This window comes from Rattus norvegicus, chromosome 1 (genome assembly GCF_021556685.1).
Source record: "Rattus norvegicus strain SHRSP/BbbUtx chromosome 1, alternate assembly SHRSP_T2T, whole genome shotgun sequence".
In the NCBI taxonomy this organism is placed as follows: Eukaryota; Metazoa; Chordata; class Mammalia; order Rodentia; family Muridae; genus Rattus; species Rattus norvegicus.
The window spans coordinates 83,742,662-83,764,763 of NC_141534.1; the positions used below are offsets into that span (position 1 = coordinate 83,742,662).

The window sequence follows — 22,102 nt, forward strand, 5'->3', positions numbered from 1 at the left end:
CAGGAAGGGGAGTGGTTGTGGAGGGCGAACAACCTTATAAAAGAAGGGGAACGGTATGAGATAAGGGACTAACGTCGGGAAACCAGGAAATGGAATAACATTTAAATGTAAATAAAAAATATCCAATAATAAAAAAAGAAAAAGTTAAAAGGTATTCTCAGCCAACTTTACTTAAATTCCTATCTGACATAAAACTGTTTCATGTATGTGAACATTATGAATGCTTAGTGTTTTCCTGACAAATGAAGTATTCTATCTTCCATGTTTAGCACTGTTGCAGTATGCATTCCTAACTAAATCATACGTCATATCACATAACCCCAGTTAAATTACCAAACCTAGATTATTTATACCTATGTAACAGCATTATCTCAGCTCTTAGCACCTTTTACATTTTTATCACAATGATGTTGTTTGTGGTGGGAGGAAACAAAATATTCCCATGAAAATATAAACCAAGATTAATTGTAGTGGTTAGTAACCTTCCCTTTTTAGAATATGTTTATATCTAAATTGTATTTTATGAAAAAAGTATTCCACAATAAGATAAGATAAGCCACTGACCAGAAGAATACAAAATATGAGAATAAAAACCTGAGATAATTTGGAGCTCTAAACCCAATGACAACTTCTGTAATATGGAGGGAAAGATTACAGAGGCTTAGGCAAGAGGCTAAGAATTGAATCAAAGAAGAGTTTTTAAAATACTCTGGGTTGTTTTTTTATTTGTCTGTTTTACCATTTTAAAAAAATTATTTTTGAATAATTTTTCCAGTTCTTATCCCCTCCCAATCTGCCCTCTGACAGTTCCTCAACCCATTCTTCTCCCTAACCCCTATCTCCAAGAAGATGGCCCCTGAAACCTCGCCAGGCCTCTCCACTCCCTGGGGCCTCAAGTCTTTCAAGGGTGAGGTGCATGTTCTCTCACTGAGGCCTGATCAGAAGGTACTCTCGGCTGTATATATTGGGGCCTGGGATGTACTTGTGTATGCTTCCTGGTTCACAGCTCAGTGTCGGAGAGATCTCAAGGGTAGAGGTTAGTTGAGGCTGCTGGTCTTCTTATAAAGTTATCCTCCTCCTCAACATCTTTCAGCCTTTCCCTAATTCAACTATAGGGGTCTCCGAGTCCAGTCCATTGTTTGGGTGTAAATAACTGCATCTGTCTCAATCAGCTGCTTGTTGGGCCTCTAGGAGGACAGATACACTAGACTCATATCTATAAATAGACCACAGCATCAGTAATAGTGTCAGGTCTTAGAGCCTCCCCTTGAGCTGAATCCCAAGTTGGGCTGGTCAATAGACCTCCTTTCCCAAAGTCTCTTCTCCATTTTTGTCCCTGTAGTTCTTTACTACAGGAACAATTCTGGTCAGAGTTTTTTACTGTGGGATGAAAATGCCAAACCTCCAGTTGATGACCTGTCTTTCTACTGGAGGAGGACTCTACAAGTTATACAAACAAAAATAAGGAAAAGTGTCCTGTTTTGTGAAAAGGTAAATGGAAATAAAACTAAGTATGAGATAACTGAATGAAATAAACTTAAAAGTGTATACAGACAATCTAAAAAGACTCAAATCAAGTAGAGTACACTAGATAGGAGAGAAAATGTGTAGAGAGAAATGGGATAACATTATTATTAGACTACATCATGCTGATTAGAGGCATCTAGTTTCTTGGAGTAAGTTTGATTGTTAGTTATAGTGTCAGGCTATCTAATTTCTTTGTACATGATTACTTAACAAACCTCAACCAAAGGCCAACAATCAACCAGCAACCCTCCATGTCTCTCAGAGACCTAGGATTTAAATACTTTCTGAAAATTCACCGGAAATCCAAACACTACACAATGCCAGAAACTATCTGTTGCCTCTTGCTAGAGCAAACAATGAGCCATAGTCAGCTGCTGTGGACAATCTGAAGCAGTCCCGTGTCATACACCTATAATTAAATAACAACATATCCTTATAATATTTCTCTGTTTTTAAAGAAACCAATATTCTCACTACAAGTGGCACTAAAACCAGATTCTGAAGGTCTCTCCACCAAGGTCCATGTTTTATATGTTCCAGTCCCCTTGGGGAAGATGGACCTTTTAGAATGTCCATGGCAAGTACTTCGGTTATTGCCATATCTAGACTCTAGAGGATTGAAGGGTATATTTCTTCTGTGCAGAAAAAGAACAATTTACTTTTAGCAAAAGTTATTATAAATTAAGTACCTTAGAAATGTGTTTGTCAGAAGAAAGGAAGAACCCACAGGTACATTTTCCTGAAGATGCAAATATGTTCAAAGAACAATAATTTACACACAGTTAAAATATTTTGATGAAACTTTTAGAAAGTCAATGTAATAGTACATGGCATGTAGGATATGGAGGTATGGCAATAGTTACATTAGTAAAATGAACCAAATATGTAACAGGAGGTGGTAACAAGTTTCAATTACTTTATATTTTAAAGTATTTATTAATTGTACGAAGTAATGGTTTACATTGTGATGCTTTCATGTCTATGTATTTTGTAACTGAATCATATTTATCCTTCATTATCTCATTTATATACCTCATTTTTACTCTATGGTTCTTTTCCTCTTCTCAGTAGTTCATATTGTCCTCTGATATCTTTTTGTTCCTTGATTTTACATGAAGGAAAATGCAATTTTTTTTCTGAGACTGATGACTATTTTTAAGGCGACTATGGTCACATTCATTTTTTTGCAACATTTTCAGACCATATGATATTTAAAGGATTGTAGTTCCTACACATGAGAAGTAATAAGCAAAAACTTGGAGCTAGATAGCTGGTTAAGTGTGGAAACGTATAATGATATTTCAAAGGAAACTGAGTTCAATTCCCAGCAAGCACATCAGGAAGCTCACAGCTGCATGTAACTCTAGTTACAGGAGATCCAACACGCTCTTCTTGCAGCTATAGGCAACAGACATTGTTTGTGACGCATATAGTTGTGCTGAGGCACACACTTGTAAAAAACATTAAAATATTTAAATGATAAAAACGTGCTCATTGTGTAAAGAACGGATTGGTGGTTAAGAGCACTGATTGCTATTCCAAAAGATGCAGGTTTTAACTTCAGCACTCAATGTTGGTACACAAGAATGTGTAACTGCCGTTTTACATTTTTTAATGCATCTTCTGATCAATGGAAGTACTTTGTACATGTGGTGCCCAGACATACATGCAGAATAAATTCACAAACCCATAAAAATAAAAGTATACACACATATATGAATATGTGTATAACTAACTGTTTTGTGCAAGCGTGTTTATGTCTATGTGTGTCTGTATAACAAATGTGTGTATATTTGCATATATGTATATACACGTGTATATATACATATATACACATATATATGGAAAGAGAGAGAGAGAGAGAGAGAGAGAGAGAGAGAGAGAGAGAGAGAGATGTGTCAAGAAATCATTACTTGATTCTATAGGCTACAGATGAGGTCTGGTCCCAGATGTATTTTTTAGGTACTCCTATATTATGTGTAATATTACAAAATAGCTTGTATATTGTGGTGATTCAATATATTTGAAATTTGCTCATTATTGGATAATAAGTTCTGTAAAAAATAAACTATGATAAAACAAATAGTAATCAAAACACATGTCAAGAGGAGTCAGTTAAAGGATGATTGAAAATTTCAAACTGTAGTCTTACTGATGTACATTTGTTAAAAGAATATAATATGGCAGTGTATAAGAAAAATGAGCATATATTAAGTGGTATTTGGAGAGAGCTATCACTTACAACAGCAGGGTAAAAACATTTGGAAATTACACTTGATATTGCAGATGAGAACAAAGGGGCAAAATATGGGAAAGCATATTTCTAGAAATATAAATAAACTCACTCCCCATAGCACTGATCCCACAGAGAATGTGGTAAGGATTACACGAATAGAAGAGATGAAGTAAGAAATGACAAATGTGCATACTAGGATAAGAATAATTAGGGTGGCTCTGTCATCAGGCAAGACTTTCAAAAAATGTTGAGCACTGTGGATATGTTTGACTTGTCTCTTATGTCTGTACAGGATATTCACCATGGAAACACTTGAGCATGCCATGAGACTCAGACACAGGCCATCACAGAAGCACAATATGAACATATACAATGTACTGGCAACACTGTTGGAAGTGAACCATGAGCAGTAACCATAACTCATCATGTTTGTCACATTTTTTCTAGAAATGGGGCCTGTCACTTTTATTGGAGCTGTGATGTTTAGAAGCAGGTGCAGAAGCCAACTGACTAAGCAGGAGGGACCAATGTACTTTGTGGCTCTGTGTTTAAGCATCATCCACCTGGAGTTCCTGGGGCTGATTGTGATTGCTTGGAAGCAACTCAATAGGCACATTGCATACAGAGACATCCCCCTCACTATTCGGTAAATAAACATTATCAGTTTACATCCAATATCATCTAGGAAATCCTTAAATCCCAAATCTGACAGAGACTGTGGAATGCCTTTTGAGATGATAGACAAACAGTTGGCAAATGTCAGGTGCTCTATAATCTGGTCTTTCGGCATTAAATGCTTGCCAGTGAATATCAAAATGATATAATAAAATAGTATTGAGGAATTGCCAATCATTCCCATTGCAGTCTGGGAGAAGAGAAATATTCCTGTTGCCAAGTTTGCAGAAGTCATTTTCATGCCTATTAAAAAGGGAAATAAATATATTATGGTCAAGAAATCCTGGAAATATATTAAGTATACATTATTTCATAAAGTTAACTAGAATAAAGTAGTCATAATTTAATTTTATCTATATAGCACTCCCACTGAAGAAGAATATTTTTTTCTTTTAGAAGTAGATATATCTGTATTTTTAAAATAAAAACTATTAGATACATTTTCTAAATTATAAAGTTTTTCCAGGATGTGATGGTACATGCCTTAATCATAGGACTAAAGACTCAGAAGCAGACAGAACTATGATTCTTTTTCTATTGGATATATTATGTATTTACATTTCAAATGTTATCCCCTTTCATGGTTTCCCCTCCAGAACCTGCCTCCAATCCCCCATTCCCCTGCTTCTATGAGGGTGCTGCCCCTTCTAACCATCCTCTCCCACCTCATCTCCCTGGCATTTCCTAACACTGGGGAAATTGAGCCCTCACAGGAACTAGTGTTTCTCCTTCTCTTGATGCCAGATAATGTCATCCTCTCCTACATATGCAGCTGGAGCAAAGGGGTCCTCCATGTATACTCTTTGGTAGGTGGTTTCATTCTTGGGAACTCTGGGGTCTAGTCAGTTGATATTGTTGTTTTTCCTATGGGGTTGCAAAACCCTTCAGCTCCTTCAATTCTTTCTCTAAATCTTCCATTGTGGTCCCCATGGTTGGCTGTAAGCCTCCAACTCTGTACTTTGTCAGAGCTATGATTCTAAGCCTAATCTGGTTCCAGTTCCAGGACAGTCATAGCTATACACAGAGAATCACATTCTCAAAAAGTAAAAAAAAAAATAGTACAAACAAAAAGATTAATATATTTCTCCCTTTTAATTAAAGAATGATTTGGGGTCAATTTTCAAAGAACGAATTTTAAAATATTCAATTATTTCTTACAATTCACATTAAATAGAATTCAAGCCGGTGAGGAAGAGAGCTGAACACCCAGGAGTGCAGACATCATGAGAACACAGGACAGAATGCCACTTCTGTACACCACTGCCTACATCCCCGTTCAGAGGGGAAACTGCACAGTGCCTCTGGAAACAGGAATATAGGAACAGACAGCTGCTTGTTCCCACAGTTCTGGTCTGCACACAGGACTGATCTGAACCGTCCAAACAACTCCCTGAACCCAAATCCCATGTGGGAGAGAGCTGGAACCTCAGAAGTGTGGACACTGATGAGAAGTCAGAGGAGACTACCCTCTGCCCACAGTCCAGATCCAAGAGGGAATAACCTAGTGCCAAATGTGCCCCCTGGGTGCAATCACCTAGGAACAATCAGGGGCAGGACCCTCTGATTCCTGCCAGTGCCTAGAGCTGGAAGACAGTCTGCAGGAGTGCTAACACACCTGAGAGCAGAGGTAAGACCCACTTTTCTGCTACCAAGTGACCTGCCTGGTAGATTCAGGAGACACAGAGACATAAGTCCTCAGGGTCAGGGAACTTTCTGTTTCTGGCTCTGGCCGGAAGTGAACTGATATCATCCCATAGTTCCCTGCACCCAAATATCTTGGGAAAGAAAGTTGAACACCCAGGAGTGCAGACATCGTGAAACTGCAGGACAGATTGCCACTTCTGCACACTTCGGTCCACATCCCTGGTCCAAGGTTCCTCTGGACACAGGAATATAGGAACAATCTGATGCCAATAGCCATGGTTCTGGTCTGTGCACAGGACCGAACTGCACCGGCCAAACAGCTCCTTGTACCCAAATCCTATGGGGGAGAGAGCTGGACTCTCAAAAGTGTGGACACTTCTGAGAAGTCAGAGGAGGCTACCCACTTCCCTCAGTCAGGACCCAAGAGGGAATCGCCTAGTGCCAACTGTGCCCCATAGGTGCAAGGTCCTAGGAGCAATCAGGGGCAGGACCCTTTGATCCATGTCCACACCTAGAGCTGAAAGACAGTCTCCAGGAGTGTTGACACACCTGAAACCGGAGCACCTCTTCTCAGAAAAGGCTGAAAAACTAAACAAAACAAAAAAAACAAACAGGAAAACAGTTCTACAGGAGAGCTGACACGGAGGCCTACAGCAGGGTCAAGTCATTCTCAGAAACAGCAAGACAAGCAAACACGAGAGACAACCCAATGGCTAGAGACAAGCGCAGGAATCCAAGCAACAGAAACCAAGACTACTTGGCATCATTGGAGCCCAGTTCTCCCACCAAAGAAAATACTGGATATCCAAACACATCGGGAAAAGTAAGATTTAGATTTACGAACACATTTTTTTGAATAATGATGGAAGACTTTAAGAAAAACATAATGAACTCCCTTAAAGAAATGCAGGAAAACAGAAGTAAACAAGTAGAAGCCCTTAGAGAGGAAAGATAAAAGTCCTGGAAAGAATTACAGGAAAACATAACCAAACAGGTGAAGGAATTGAAAATGGAAAAAGAAACAATAGAGAAGGCACAAAGGGAGACAACCCTTGATATATTAAACCTAAGGAAGGGACAGGAGCCATATATACAAGCATCACCAACAGAATACAAGAGATAGAAGAGAGAATCTCAGGGGCAGAAGTTACCATAGAAAACATTGACACAACTGTCAAAGATAATGTAAAATGGAAAAAGCTCCTAGCCCAAAACATACAGGAAATCCAGGACACAATGAGAAGATCAAACCAAAGGATAATAGATATAGGAGAAAGTAAAGACTCCCAACTTAAAGGAACAGTAAATATATTGATCAAAATTATAGAGACCCCGTGAGAGAGAGAGACCTCACCGCCTGGTCAGGTGGGCACTCCTGAGGCTGCAGAGCGGAAGAGACCACCAACACTGCTCACCCCTGCCCACATCCCTGGCCCAAGAGGAAACTGTATAAGGCCTCTGGGCTCCCGTGGGGGAGGGCCCAGGAGCGGCAGGACCCCTGCCTGAGACACCGCCTGAACCTGAAGGAAACAGACCGGATAAACAGTTCTCTGCACCCAAATCCCGTGGGAGGGAGAGCTAAACCTTCAGAGAGGCAGACAAGCCTGGGAAACCAGAAGAGACTGCTCTCTGCACACACATCTCGGACGCCAGAGGAAAAAGCCAAAAACCATCTGGAACCCTGGTGCACTGAAGCTCCCGGAAATGGCGGCACAGGTCTTCCTGGTTGCTGCCGCTGCAGAGAGCCCGTGGGCAGCACCCCACGAGCGAACTCGAGCCTCGGGACCACAGGTAAGACCAAATTTTCTGCTGCAAGAAAGCTGCCTGGTGAACTCAAGACACAGGCCCACAGGAACAGCTGAAGACCTGTAGAGGGGAAAAACTACACGCCCGAAAGCAGAACACTCTGTCCCCATAACTGACTGAAAGAGAGGAAAACAGGTCTACAGCACTCCTGACACACAGGCTTATAGGAGAGTCTAGCCACTGTCAGAAATAGCAGAACAAAGTAACACTAGAGATAATCTGATGGCAAGAGGCAAGCGCAGGAACCCAAGCAACAGAAACCAAGACTACATGGCACCATCGGAGCCCAATTCTACCATCAAAACAAACATGGAATATCCAAACACACCAGAAAAGCAAGATCTAGTTTCAAAATCATTTTTGATCATGATGCTGTAGGACTTCAAGAAAGACGTGAAGAACTCCCTTAGAGAACAAGTAGAAGTCTACAGAGAGGAATCGCAAAAATGCTTGAAAGAATTCCAGGAAAACATAAATAAACAAGTAGAAGCCCATAGAGAGGAAACACAAAAATCCCTGAAAGAATTCCAGGAAAACATAAACAAGTAGAAGCCCATAGAGAGGAGACACAAAAATCCCTGAAAGAATTCCAGGAAAACATAAATAAACAAGTAGAAGCCCATAGAGAAGAGACACAAAAATCCCTGAAAGAATTCCAGGAAAACACAATCAAACAGTTGAAGGAATTAAAAATGGAAATAGAAGCAATAAAGAAAGAACACATGGAAACAACCCTGGATATAGAAAACCAAAAGAAGAGACAAGGAGCTGTAGATACAAGCTTCACCAACAGAATACAAGAGATGGAAGAGAGAATCTCAGGAGCAGAAGATTCCATAGAAATCATTGACTCAACTGTCAAAGATAATGTAAAGCAGAAAAAGCTACTGGTACAAAACATACAGGAAATCCAGGACTCAATGAGAAGATCAAACCTAAGGATAATAGGTATAGAAGAGAGTGAAGACTCCCAGCTCAAAGGACAAGTAAATATCTTCAACAAAATCATAGAAGAAAACTTCCCTAACCTAAAAAAAAAAAGAGATACCCATAGGCATACAAGAAGCCTACAGAACTCCAAATAGATTGGACCAGAAAAGAAACACCTCCCGTCACATAATTGTCAAAACACCAAACGCACAAAATAAAGAAAGAATATTAAAAGCAGTAAGGGAAAAAGGTCAAGTAACATATAAAGGCAGACCTATCAGAATCACACCAGACTTCTCGCCAGAAACTATGAAGGCCAGAAGATCCTGGACTGATGTGATACAGACCCTAAGAGAACACAAATGCCAGCCCAGGTTACTGTATCCAGCAAAACTCTCAATTAACATTGATGGAGAAACCAAGATATTCCATGACAAAACCAAATTTACACAATATCTTTCTACAAATCCAGCACTACAAAGGATAATAAATGGTAAAGCCCAACATAAGGAGGCAAGCTATACCCTAGAAGAAGCAAGAAACTAATGGTCTTGGCAACAAAACAAAGAGAATGAAAGCACACAAACATAACCTCACATCCAAATATGAATATAACGAGAAGCAATAATCACTATTCCTTAATATCTCTCAATATCAATGGCCTCAACTCCCCAATAAAAAGAAATAGATTAACAAACTGGATACGCAACGAGGACCCTGCATTCTGCTGCCTACAGGAAACACACCTCAGAGACAAAGACAGACACTACCTCAGAGTGAAAGGCTGGAAAACAACTTTCCAAGCAAATGGTCAGAAGAAGCAAGCTGGAGTAGCCATTCTAATATCAAATAAAATCAATTTCCAACTAAAAGTCATCAAAAAGATAAGGAAGGACACTTCATATTCATCAAAGGAAAAATCCACCAAGATGAACTCTCAATCCTAAATATCTATGCACCAAATACAAGGGCACCTACATACGTAAAAGAAACCTTACTAAAGCTCAAAACACACATTGCACCTCAAACAATAATAGTGGAAGATTTCAACACACCACTCTCATCAATGGACAGATCACGGAAACAGAAATTAAACAGTGATGTCGACAGACTAAGAGAAGTCATGAGCCAAATGGACTTAACAGATATTTATAGAATATTCTATCCTAAAGCAAAAGGATATACCTTCTTCTCAGCTCCTCATGGTACTTTCTCCAAAATTGACCATATAATTGGTCAAAAAACGGGCCTCAACAGGTACAGAAAGATAGAAATAATCCCATGTGTGCTATCGGACCACCACGGCCTAAAACTGGTCTTCAATAACAATAAGGGAAGAATGCCCACATATACGTGGAAATTGAACAATGCTCTACTCAATGATAACCTGGTCAAGGAAGAAATAAAGAAAGAAATTAAGGACTCTTTAGAATTTAATGAAAATGAAGGTACAACATACCCAAACTTATGGGACACAATGAAAGCTGTGCTAAGAGGAAAACTCATAGCGCTGAGTGCCTGCAGAAAGAAACAGGAAAGAGCATATGTCAGCAGCTTGACAGCACACCTAAAAGCTCTAGAACAAAAAGAAGCAAATACACCCAGGAGGAGTAGAAGGCAGACTCAAACTCAGAGCTGAAATCAACCAAGTAGAAACAAAAAGGACCATAGAAAGAATCAACAGAACCAAAAGTTGGTTCTTTGAGAAAATCAACAAGATAGATAAACCCTTAGCCAGACTAACGAGAGGACACAGAGAGTGCGTCCAAATTATCAAAATCAGAAATGAAAAGGGAGACATAACTACAGATTCAGAGGAAATTAAAAAAATCATCAGATCTTACTATAAAAGCCTATATTCAACAAAACTTGAATATCTTCAGGAAATGGACAATTTCCTAAACAGATACCAGGTATCGAATTTAAATCAGGAACAGATAAACCAGTTAAACAACCCCATAACTCCTAAGGAAATAGAAGCAGTCATTAAAGGTCTCCCAACCAAAAAGAGCCCAGGTCCAGACGGGTTTAGTGCAGAATTCTATCAAACCTTCATAGAAGACCTCATACCAATACTATCCAAACTATTCCACAAAATTGAAACAGATGGATCACTACCGAATACCTTCTACGAAGCCACAATTACTCTTATACCTAAACCACACAAAGACACAACAAAGAAAGAGAACTTCAGACCAATTTCCCTTATGAATATCGACGCAAAAATACTCAACAAAATTCTGGCAAACCGAATCCAAGAGCACATCAAAACAATCATCCACCATGATCAAGTAGGCTTCATCCCAGGCATGCAGGGATGGTTTAATATACAGAAAACCATCAACGTGATCCAGTATATAAACAAACTGAAAGAACAAAACCACATGATCATTTCATTAGATGCTGAGAAAGCATTTGACAAAATTCAACACCCCTTCATGATAAAAGTCCTGGAAAGAATAGGAATTCAAGGCCCATACCTGAACATGGTAAAAGCCATATACAGCAAACAAGTTGCTAACATTAAACTAAATGGAGAGAAACTTGAAGCAATCCCACTAAAATCAGGGACTAGACAAGGATGCCCACTCTCTCCCTACTTACTCAATATAGATCTTGAAGTTCTAGCCAGAGCAATCAGACAACAAAAGGATGTCAAGGGGATACAGATCGGAAAAGAAGAAGTCAAAATATCACTATTTGCAGATGATATGATAGTATATTTAAGTGATCCCAAAAGTTCCACCAGAGAACTACTAAAGCTGATAAACAACTTCAGCAAAGTGGCTGGGTATAAAATTAACTCAAATAAATCAGTTGCCTTCCTCTATACAAAAGAGAAACAAGCCGAGAAAGAAATTAGGGAAACGACACCCTTCATAATAGACCCAAATAATATAAAGTACCTCGGAGTGACTTTAACAAAGCAAGTAAAAGATCTGTACAATAAGAACTTTAAGACACTGAAGAAGGAAATTGAAGAAGACCTCAGAAGATGGAAAGATCTCCCATGCTCATGGATTGGCAGGATTAATATAGTAAAAATGGCCATTTTACCAAAAGCAATCTACAGATTCAATGCAATCCCCATCAAAATACCAATCCAATTCTTCAAAGAGTTAGACAGAACAATTTGCAAATTCATCTGGAATAACAAAAAACCCAGGATAGCTAAAGCTATCCTCAACAATGAAAGGACTTCAGGGGGAATCACTATCCCTGAACTCAAGCAGTATTACAGAGCAGTAGTGATAAAAACTGCATGGTATTGGTACAGAGACAGACAGATAGACCAATGGCATAGAATTGAAGACCCAGAAATGAACCCACACACCTATGGTCACTTGATTTTTGACAAAGGAGCCAAAACCATCCAATGGAAAAAAGATAGCATTTTCAGCAAATGGTGCTGGTTCAACTGGAGGTCAACATGTAGAAGAATGCAGATCGATCCATGCTTATCACCCTGTACAAAGCTTAAGTCCAAGTGGATCAAGGACCTCCACATCAAACCAGACACACTCAAACTAATAGAAGAAAAACTAGGGAAGCATCTGGAACACATGGTCACTGGAATAAATTTCCTGAACAAAACACCAATGACTTACGCTCTAAGATCAAGAATTGACAAATGGGATCTCATAAAACTGCAAAGCTTCTGTAAGGCAAAGGACACTGTGGTTAGGACAAAACGGCAACCAACAGATTGGGAAAAGATCTTTACCAATCCTACAACAGATAGAGGCCTTATATCCAAAATATACAAAGAACTCAAGAAGTTAGACCACAGGGAAACAAATAACCCTATTAAAAAATGGGGCTCAGAGCTAAACAAAGAATTCACAGCTGAGGAATGCCGAATGGCGGAGAAACACCTAAAGAAATGTTCAACATCTTTAGTCATAAGGGAAATGCAAATCAAAACAACCCTGAGATTTCACCTCACACCAGTGAGAATGGCTAAGATCAAAAACTCAGGGGACAACAGATGCTGGCGAGGATGCGGAGAAAGAGGAACACTCCTCCATTGTTGGTGGGATAGCAAACTGGTACAACCATTCTGGAAATCAGTCTGGAGGTTCCTCAGAAAATTGGACATTGAACTGCCTGAGGATCCAGCTATACCTCTCTTGGGCATATACCCAAGAGATGCCTCAACATATAAAAGAGACACGTGCTCCACTATGTTCATTGCAGCCTTATTTATAATAGCCAGAAGCTGGAAGGAACCCAGATGCCCTTCAACAGAGGAATGGATACAGAAAATGTGGTACATCTACACAATGGAATATTACTCAGCTATCAAGAACAACGAGTTTATGAAATTCGTAGGCAAATGGTTGGAACTGGAAAATATCATCCTGAGTGAGCTAACCCAATCACAGAAAGACACACATGGTATGCACTCATTGATAAGTGGCTATTAGCCCAAATGCTTGAATTACCCTAGATGCCTAGAACAAACGAAACTCAAGACGGATGATCAAAATGTGAATGCTTCACTCCTTCTTTAAAAGGGGAACAAGGATACCCTTGGCAGGGAAGGGAGAGGCAAAGATTTAAACAGAGACTGAAGGAACACCCATTCAGAGCCTGCCCCACATGTGGCCCATACATATAGAGCCACCCAATTAGACAAGATGGATGAAGCAAAGAAGTGCAGACCGACAGGAGCCGGATGTAGATCGCTCCTGAGAGACACAGCCAGAATACAGCAAATACAGAGGAGAATGCCAGCAGCAAACCACTGAACTGAGAATAGGACCCCCGTTGAAGGAATCAGAGAAAGAACTGGAAGAGCTTGAAGGGGCTCGAGACCCCATATGTACAACAATGCCAAGCAACCAGAGCTTCCAGGGACTAAGCCACTACCTAAAGACTCTACATGGACTGACCCTGGACTCTGACCCCATAGGTAGCAATGAATATCCTAGTAAGAGCACCAGTGGAAGGGGAAGCCCTGGGTCCTGCTAAGACTGAACCCCCAGTGAACTAGACTGTTGGGGGGAGGGCGGCAATGGGGGGAGGGTTGGGAGGGGAACATCCATAAGGAAGGGGAGGGGGGAGGGGGATGTTTGCCCGGATACCGGGAAAGGGAATAACACTGGAAATGTATATAAGAAATACTCAAGTTAAAAAAAAAAAAACCCAGGATAGCGAAAACTGTACTTAACAATAAAAGAACTTCTGGGGGAATCACCCTCCCTGACTTCAGGCAGTATTACAGAGCAATAGTCATAAAAACTGTATGGTATTGGTACAGAAACAGGCAGATAGATCAGTGGAACAGAATCGAAGATCCAAAATAAACCCACACAACTATGGTCACTTGATCTTTGACAAAGGAGCTAAAACCATCCAGTGGAAGAAAGATAGCTTTTTCAACAAATGGTGCTAGTTCAACTGGAGGTCAGCATGTAGAAGAATGAAAATCAATCCATTCTTATCACCCTGTACAAAGCTTAAGTCCAAGTGGTTCAAGGACCTCCATATCAAACCAGATATACTCAAACTTATAGAAGAAAAAGTGGGGAAACATCTGGAACACATGGGCACTGGGGAATATTTCCTGAACAAAACACCAATGGCTTTTGCTCTAAGATTAACAGTCAACAAATGGAACCTCATTAAACTGCAAAGTTTCTGTAAGGCAAAGGACACTGTCAATAGCAAGAAACGGCAACCAAAAGTTTGGGAAAAAAATCTTTACCAATCTTACATCTGATAGAGGGCTTATATCCAAAATATACAAAGAACTTAAGAAGTTAGACTCTGGAGAGCCAAATAACCCTATTAAAAAATGGAGTACAGAACTAAACAAAATGTTCTCAGCTGAGGATTATCGAATGGCCAAAAAGCACCTAAAGAGATCTTCAACATCCTTAGTCATCAGGGAAATGCAAATCAAAACAACACTGAGATTACACCTCACATAAGTCAGAATGGCTAAGATTAAAAATTCAGGCAACAGCAGATGCTGAGGAGCATGTGGAGAAAGAGGAACACTCCTCCATTGTTGGTAGGATTGCAAACCACTCTGGAAATCAATCTGTAGGTTCCTCAGAAAATTGGAAATTCCACTACCTGAGGACCCAGCTATAACTCTCCTGGACATATACCCAATACATGCTCCAACATAAAACAAAGACACGTGGTCCACTATGTTCATAGCAGCCGTATTTATTTATTTTTTTTAATTTATTTAATACTTAATAATAATTCTTTGGTTTCCGGGCAAATATCCCCCTCCCCCCTCCCCTTCCTCATGGGTGTTCCCCTCCCAACCCTCCCCCCATTGCCGCCCTCCCCCCAACAGTCTAGTTCACTGGGGGTTCAGTCTTAGCAGGACCCAGGGCTTCCCCTTCCACTGGTGATCTTACTAGGATATTCATTGCTACCTATGGGGTCAGAGTCCAGGGTCAGTCCATGTATAGTCTTTAGGTAGTGGCTTAGTCCCTGGAAGCTCTGGTTGCTTGGTATTGTTGTACCTATGGGGTCTCGAGCCCCTTCAAGCTCTTCCAGTTCTTTCTCTGATTCCTTCAATGGGGGTCCTATTCTCAGTTCAGTGGTTTGCTGCTGGCATTTGCCTCTGTATTTGCTGTATTCTGAGCAGCCGTATTTATAATAGCCAGAAGCTGGAGAGAATTCAGATGCCCTTCATCAGAGGTATATATTCAGAAAATGTGTTATATCTAGACAATGCAGCTATCAAAAACAATGACTTTGTGAAATTCTTAGGCAAATGGAATGAACTAGGCAATATCCTGAGTGAAGTAACCCAATCACAGAAAAACGTACTTGGTATGCACTCATTGATAAGTGGATATTAGACCAAAAGCTTGAACTATACAAGGTGCAATCCACAGACCACAGGAAGCACCAGAAGTATAACCAAAATGCAGATGCTCCCACTCCTTTTTAAAAGAGAAAAAATACACATAGGAGGGGATATGGAAGCAAAGTTTAGAGCAGCAACTGAAAGAACAGCCATTCAGAGCCTGTCCCACAAATATTCCATATATGTACAGCCACCAAAACTACATAAGATTGATGAAGCTAGAAAATGCATGCTGAAAGGGAACGGATATAGCTCTCCCCTGAGAGAGACATCCAGAGCATGTCCAAAACAGAGATCAATGCTAGCAGCAAACCACTGAACTGAGAATAGGACACTCTTGGGGACAATTAGAGGAAGTATTGAAGGAGTTGAAGGAGCTTAGAACCCCATAAGAAAAACAATGCCAAACAACCAGAGCTTCCAGGGACTAAACCATTGCCGAAAGACTATACATGAACTGACCCAGGGCTCCACCCACATATGTAGCAGAGAATAAACTTGTTGGGGCACCAGTGGAAGGGGAAGCTCATGGTCCTGCCAAGGTTGGAACCCCAATGCAGGGAAATATGGGGGGGTGGCTGTAAGGGGTATTGATGGGGGAAATACTTGTATAGGAGAGGGCGAGAGGGTGGAGGCTTATGGACAGGAAATCGGGAAAGGGTATAACATTTGAAATGTAAGTAAAGAAATATATCTAATAAAAAAATACAAAATGAAAAAAAGGAATTCTAAATTCACCAAACCAGAAAAACACAAAATCATTGAAAAATCATGTAAAAGAGGGATTATAAATATTCATAATATTTAAAGAATATTTTACTTTTAGATTTGTCTTGCTTTTAATTATCTTTTTGTGTTTAGAAGGATGAGTGCCAGCAGAGACTGGAGGCAATATACACTTTTAACCATGACTTATCTCACTACACAAAAAAGAATATTTAAAAGTAAAATAGAAAATATCTAAAATGTAAAACAGATGAGAAATGGGTTCAGGACTGGCATTCATTGCCTCTAAACAATTCAGAAATGTCCATAATATGTGCAAAATGAGGCTTAACATCATCACTGATTAAGGAACCACAGTGATGGGATGTAAAACAAACTTAAAAGGAGGAATCTTCACATCAATATAAACAGGTATTGAAATACAACATAAATAAAGGCAGAATGTTAAGTGCTGGGCATATGGGGAAATAAGAATACTAATGCAGAGTTATAGGAAAGTAAAGTGTAGAAATTATACAAGTAAGTATTATTTTTCTTGAACAAAATTGAAAAATAATTACCAATTTCCAACTGTAGTGTTACTGCATCTCTAACATATTGGGTCATCAATACTTGTTATTAATGGCAAAATGCTGAAGAAGGATCTGGGGACATGAGAAGATAAGAAGCCACATGGTATTGAGTAAGAAGAAAGGAGGAGTCTGACTTTCTCTGCCATTGGCCTGCGGAGTCTCAGCAGTTCTCAGGAAGAATTTGCAAAGATATAATCATTTCTTATTTGAATGTTTGATGTGACTAGTTGCCCAGACCTTCTGATCTTGAGTGGGTTTGTATAAAATTGATATACATATCCAGATAACCTGTATTGTCTCTATGTCTCCTCACCTTGCATAACAATTAATGTTAAATTATTCTAAACATGAAATGATAAAATTCTCTGAGGAACATTTTAGTAATATAAGATGCAGAGTCAAAAGAACTCAATAGTAAAGGAAATGTACCAAGAGTTAATGTGTTAAACTGCTTTAAAAACATTCTGCACATTAAAGAAAACAATCAGCCAAGTAGACAGACATACAATCCACATGCAAAAGAAAAATCAATGACTTCCATATTTCACCAAGGAGTTTAAAACCTAGGATATATGAAGGAAAAACATCAAACACTCAAAAACTTTTCAGTCAACATACAGATTAATGAAATGGGCAAAGATCTCCTTATGAATGAAGCACAAATATGCAGTAAACATTTTGTTTTCTTTTTTTATTCAAGTATTTATCTTCTTTACTACTATGATTAGTGCAAATAACAAAGAGTTTGAGATTTCATCACATGCTTTAGAATGATTACCATCCCAGTGGAATAGAATTGAACACCCAGAAATGAACCCACACACCTATGCTCACTTGATTTTTGAAAAAGGAGCGAAAACCATCCAATGGAAGACAGATAGTATTTACAACAAATAGTGCTGGTTCAACTGGAGGTCACCAAGTAGAAGAATGCAGATTGATCCATTCTTATCACCTTGTACAAAGCTTAAGTCCAAGTGGATCAAGGACCTCCACATCAAACCAGATACACTCAAATTAATAGAAGAAAAAGTGGGGAAGAGCCTCAAACACATGGGCAGTGGAGAAAATTTCCGAACAAAACACCAATGGCTTTTGCTCTAAGATCAAGAACTGACAAATGGGATCTCATAAAACTACAAAGCTTATGTAAGTCAAAGGACACTGTTGTTAGGACAAAATGGCAACCAACAGATTGGGAAAAGATCTTTTTTTTTATTTTTATTTTTTTTATTAACTTGAGTATTTCTTATATACATTTCGAGTATTATTCCCTTTCCCGGTATCCGGGCAAACATCCCCCTGCCCCCTCCCCTTCCTTATGGGTGTTCCCCTCCCAACCCTCCCCCCATTGCCGCCCTCCCCGCAACAGTCTAGTTCACTGGGGGTTCAGTCTTAGCAGGACCCAGGGCTTCTCCTTCCACTGGTGCTCTTACTAGGATATTCATTGCTACCTATGAGGTCAGAGTCCAGGGTCAGTCCATGTATAGTCTTTAGGTAGTGGCTTAGTCCCTGGAAGCTCTGGTTGCTTAGCATTGTTGTACATATGGGGTCTCGAGCCCCTTCAAGATCTTCCAGTTCTTTCTCTGATTCCTTCAACGGAAAAGATCTTTACCAATACTACAACTGATAGAGGGCTCCTATCCAAAATATACAAAAAACTCATGAAGTTAGACAGCAGCGAGACAAATAACCCTATTAAAAAGTGGGGTTCAGAGCAAAACAAGGAATTCACAGCTGAGGAATGCTGTATGGTTGAGAAGCACCTAAAGAAATGTTGAACATCTTTAGTCATAAGGCAAATGCAAATCAAAACAACCCTGAGATTCCACCTCACACAAGTCAGAATGGCTAAAATCAAAAACTCCGGTGACAGTGGATGCTGGTGAGGATGTGGAGAAAGAGGAACACTCCTCCATTGTTGGTGGGATTGCAGACTGGTACAACCATTCTGAAAATCAGTCTGGAGTTTCCTCAGAAAATTGGACATTGCACTACCTGAGGACCCAGCTATACTTCTCTTGGGCATATACCCAAAAGATGCTCCAACATATAACAAAGATACATGCTCCACTATGTTCATCGCAGCCTTATTTATAATAGCTAGAAGCGGTAAAGAACCCAGATGCCCTTCATCAGAGGAATGGAATACAGAAAATGTGGTACATCTACACAATGGAATACTACTCAGCTATCAAGAACAACGACTTTATGAAATTCATAGGCAAATGGATGGAACTGGAAAATATCATCCTGAGTGAGGTAACCAAATCACAGAAAAACACACATGGTGTGTACTCATTGATAAGTGTGTATTAGGCCAAATGCTCGAATTACCCTAGATACATAGAACACATGAAACTCAAGAAGGATGACCACGATGCAAATGCTTCACTCCTTTAAAAGGGGAACAAGAATACCTTTGGGAGGGAATAGGGAGGCAAAGTTTAGAACAGAGGCTAAAGGAACGCCCATTCAGAGCCTGCCCCACATGTGGCCCATACATATACAGCCACCAAACTAGATAAGGTGAATGAAGCAAAGAAGTGCAGGCTGACAGGAGCCGGATGTAGATATCTCCTGAGAGACACAGCCAGAATATGGCAAATATAGAGGCAAATGCCACCAGCAAACCACTGAACTGAGAACGGGACACCCATTGAAGGAATCAAAGAAAGGCCTCAAAGAGCTTGAGGGGGCTCAAGACCCCATATGAACAACAATGCCAACCAAACAGAGCTTCAAGGGACTAAGCCACTATCCAAAGACTATACATGGACTGACCCTGGGGTCTAACTGCATAGGTAGCAATGAATAGCCTAGTAAGGGCACCAGTGGAAGGGGAAGCTCTTGGTCCTGCCAAGACTGAACCCCCAGTGAACAGGATTGTTTGGGGGAGGGCGGTAAGGGGAGGATGGAAGGGAAGGGGAACACCCATATAGAAGAGAAGGGGCAGGGGTTAGGAGAATGTCTGCTTGGAAACTGGGAAAGGTAATAACAATTGAAATGTAAATAAACAACCAATTTAATAAAGATGGAGAAAAGGAAAAATGAGAAGAAAAAAAGAAATATAGAATTATTACCATCCAGAGAATACACAATGGCAAATGTTGAAACTGATGTGACAAAGTTTTCATTCTATACCAGTAAGATGGTAAATTACATTTATTATAGAAGTAAATGAAAAGAGTTCTCAAATAATTAAACTAGTTATACAAAGTAATATTGCTATATAATTTTTTGCCATATTCCTAAAGGATTCTGTGTCCTAACACGAGATACATCCATGTAAAGCACTCCTTTATTCACAGAAGCAAGGATATAATGTCCATTCTGGATGTACATAGGCAGATAATAAGAGAGCGTTATCACTAAAGAGTAAAAGAAAATGCAATCATATAATTCTCAGGAGTAGATGGACTAGGAAAGAATTTAGCAAAGTGATATAGACTCAGGAAAAACCTGCTCTTTCTCAAATAAGAGCATAGACCATAATGTTCATATGTAGTAACTGTTGAGAAATAGTGGGTTGGGGCCAAAAAATCAAAAAGGATAAGGGGAAAACCGAAGTGTTGAGGAATCAAGGGAGGTATTAGGACAATGTGTCAATAAACTGAAAAGGATTATAAAGTCCGTGAAGAGAGGCAAGAGGGTGTCTGGAGAGTAAAGGACAAAAGTGAAAGAACAGGCTCAGAAATAAATTTGTTTGAAAATGTCTTAACAAAATAAAATACTACATATGATATATAAATTTACAAAAGCAAGGCAATTTTTAAAGAAGATTTGGTTTCAAAGTAAATTTATTTCTATCTAATAATTATTGTTCTTATAATCAATGCAATGTTACAATCTTTTGCTCAATACTTAAAATTGCCATGGTCAATCTTGTTTTATTTCTCTTCTCTAGAAATTTTATTGTATTAGAAATACTGTGGATCAAACCCAGAGTCTAATGAATGAAAGAGGAACCCTTTGCCATGGAGCTACAGTCCTACTCTTTTTGTATAAATGTTTATCAGCATGTCAACTTGTAGAAGAATGATAGTTAGAAACATGATTTCTGATGATACAGTGGCTGTGTTGTCATTTTTTGCATGCAATTATTTTAAGAAAAAAGTGTTGTCTGTATCCCTGAAATTTTCCTAGAAGATTATGGCATAAATGTACATTCCCCTGTTCTTTAGAGAATTTATTCTAAATTGTTTTCCCTCCTAAAAGAAATGCAGTCCTTCGGACCTATTTCTTAAGCTTTATTAATTTTGTTGCTATTATAAATAACTTTCTAAAAGTTCTTATGGTATAGATGTCTTATGCATAGAAAATCTCTTTCATATAAATGAGGCATTGCTATTTCATTGACAAATTTCATTTCTTAGTATAATTTTAAAAATAAAGAATGTGCCTTGAGAGGTACTTCCTTCATCCCTTCCACAGCATAGTCATTCAAAAAAGATGAGAGATGCAGTCATTCCACATGTCCATCAGCAACAAATCTAATGAAGACAACATGATGACTACGTATAATAGTACAGCATTTAGCATTTGAAAGGAAGGTTAATACATACTACAGTATAGATAACTATGGCAGACATCCTATTAAGGGATATGACCCATTTTATTGTTGCAGGATTCTGTCTTATGGAAATTATAGTGACCAAGAAAAAAATATGGAAACTAAAATGATGAGGGCCAGCAAGACTACTCAGCAGGTAAATGTGCTTCATACCTAGTCTGATGATTAAAGATCCATCCAGGATCTCAAGTTGAAAGGAGAGTCCAAGTTTGCAAAACATATTTTCTAATCTCTATACATGTATCCTCTTTAAGGTGGACATGGCCTCCCAACAAGACATGATTTATTTAATGAAAATTTAAAAGACACTAGAATGATCATTTATGGGTTTGCAAGGAGAAAGTGATAGATATTTGATTCCTGGTCACCTAGATTTGGGTTTGTGATTAAATCTTCTGGAAATCACTTGTAGTATGTTAGGATTATTTTTCACATTAGTCATCTATATACTCACAAAGGTTAACATGATAAATGTTATAGTTTCACATTACTTCTAATCATCAATATAAGGAGACTGTGCTTAATATATGAGAAGTTCAGGTTATGTTGTAGAGGTACAGTAATGGCAATCACCT

At 39.2% G+C, this 22,102-nt stretch overlaps 1 protein-coding gene across 1 annotated transcript in view; it reads right to left on the reverse strand.

Moving 5' to 3' along the window:
- Positions 1 to 3,761: 3,761 nt before the first annotated feature.
- The window catches only part of Vom1r113 (vomeronasal 1 receptor 113), a 28,673-nt gene continuing 10,332 nt past the window's right edge, over positions 3,762 to 22,102 (reverse strand). The window contains exon 3 of the mRNA XM_087606619.1: positions 3,762 to 4,681. Coding sequence (XP_087462745.1) covers positions 3,762 to 4,679 — 918 coding nt within the window. The 5' untranslated portion in view covers positions 4,680 to 4,681. The remainder of the gene's footprint in view (positions 4,682 to 22,102) is intronic.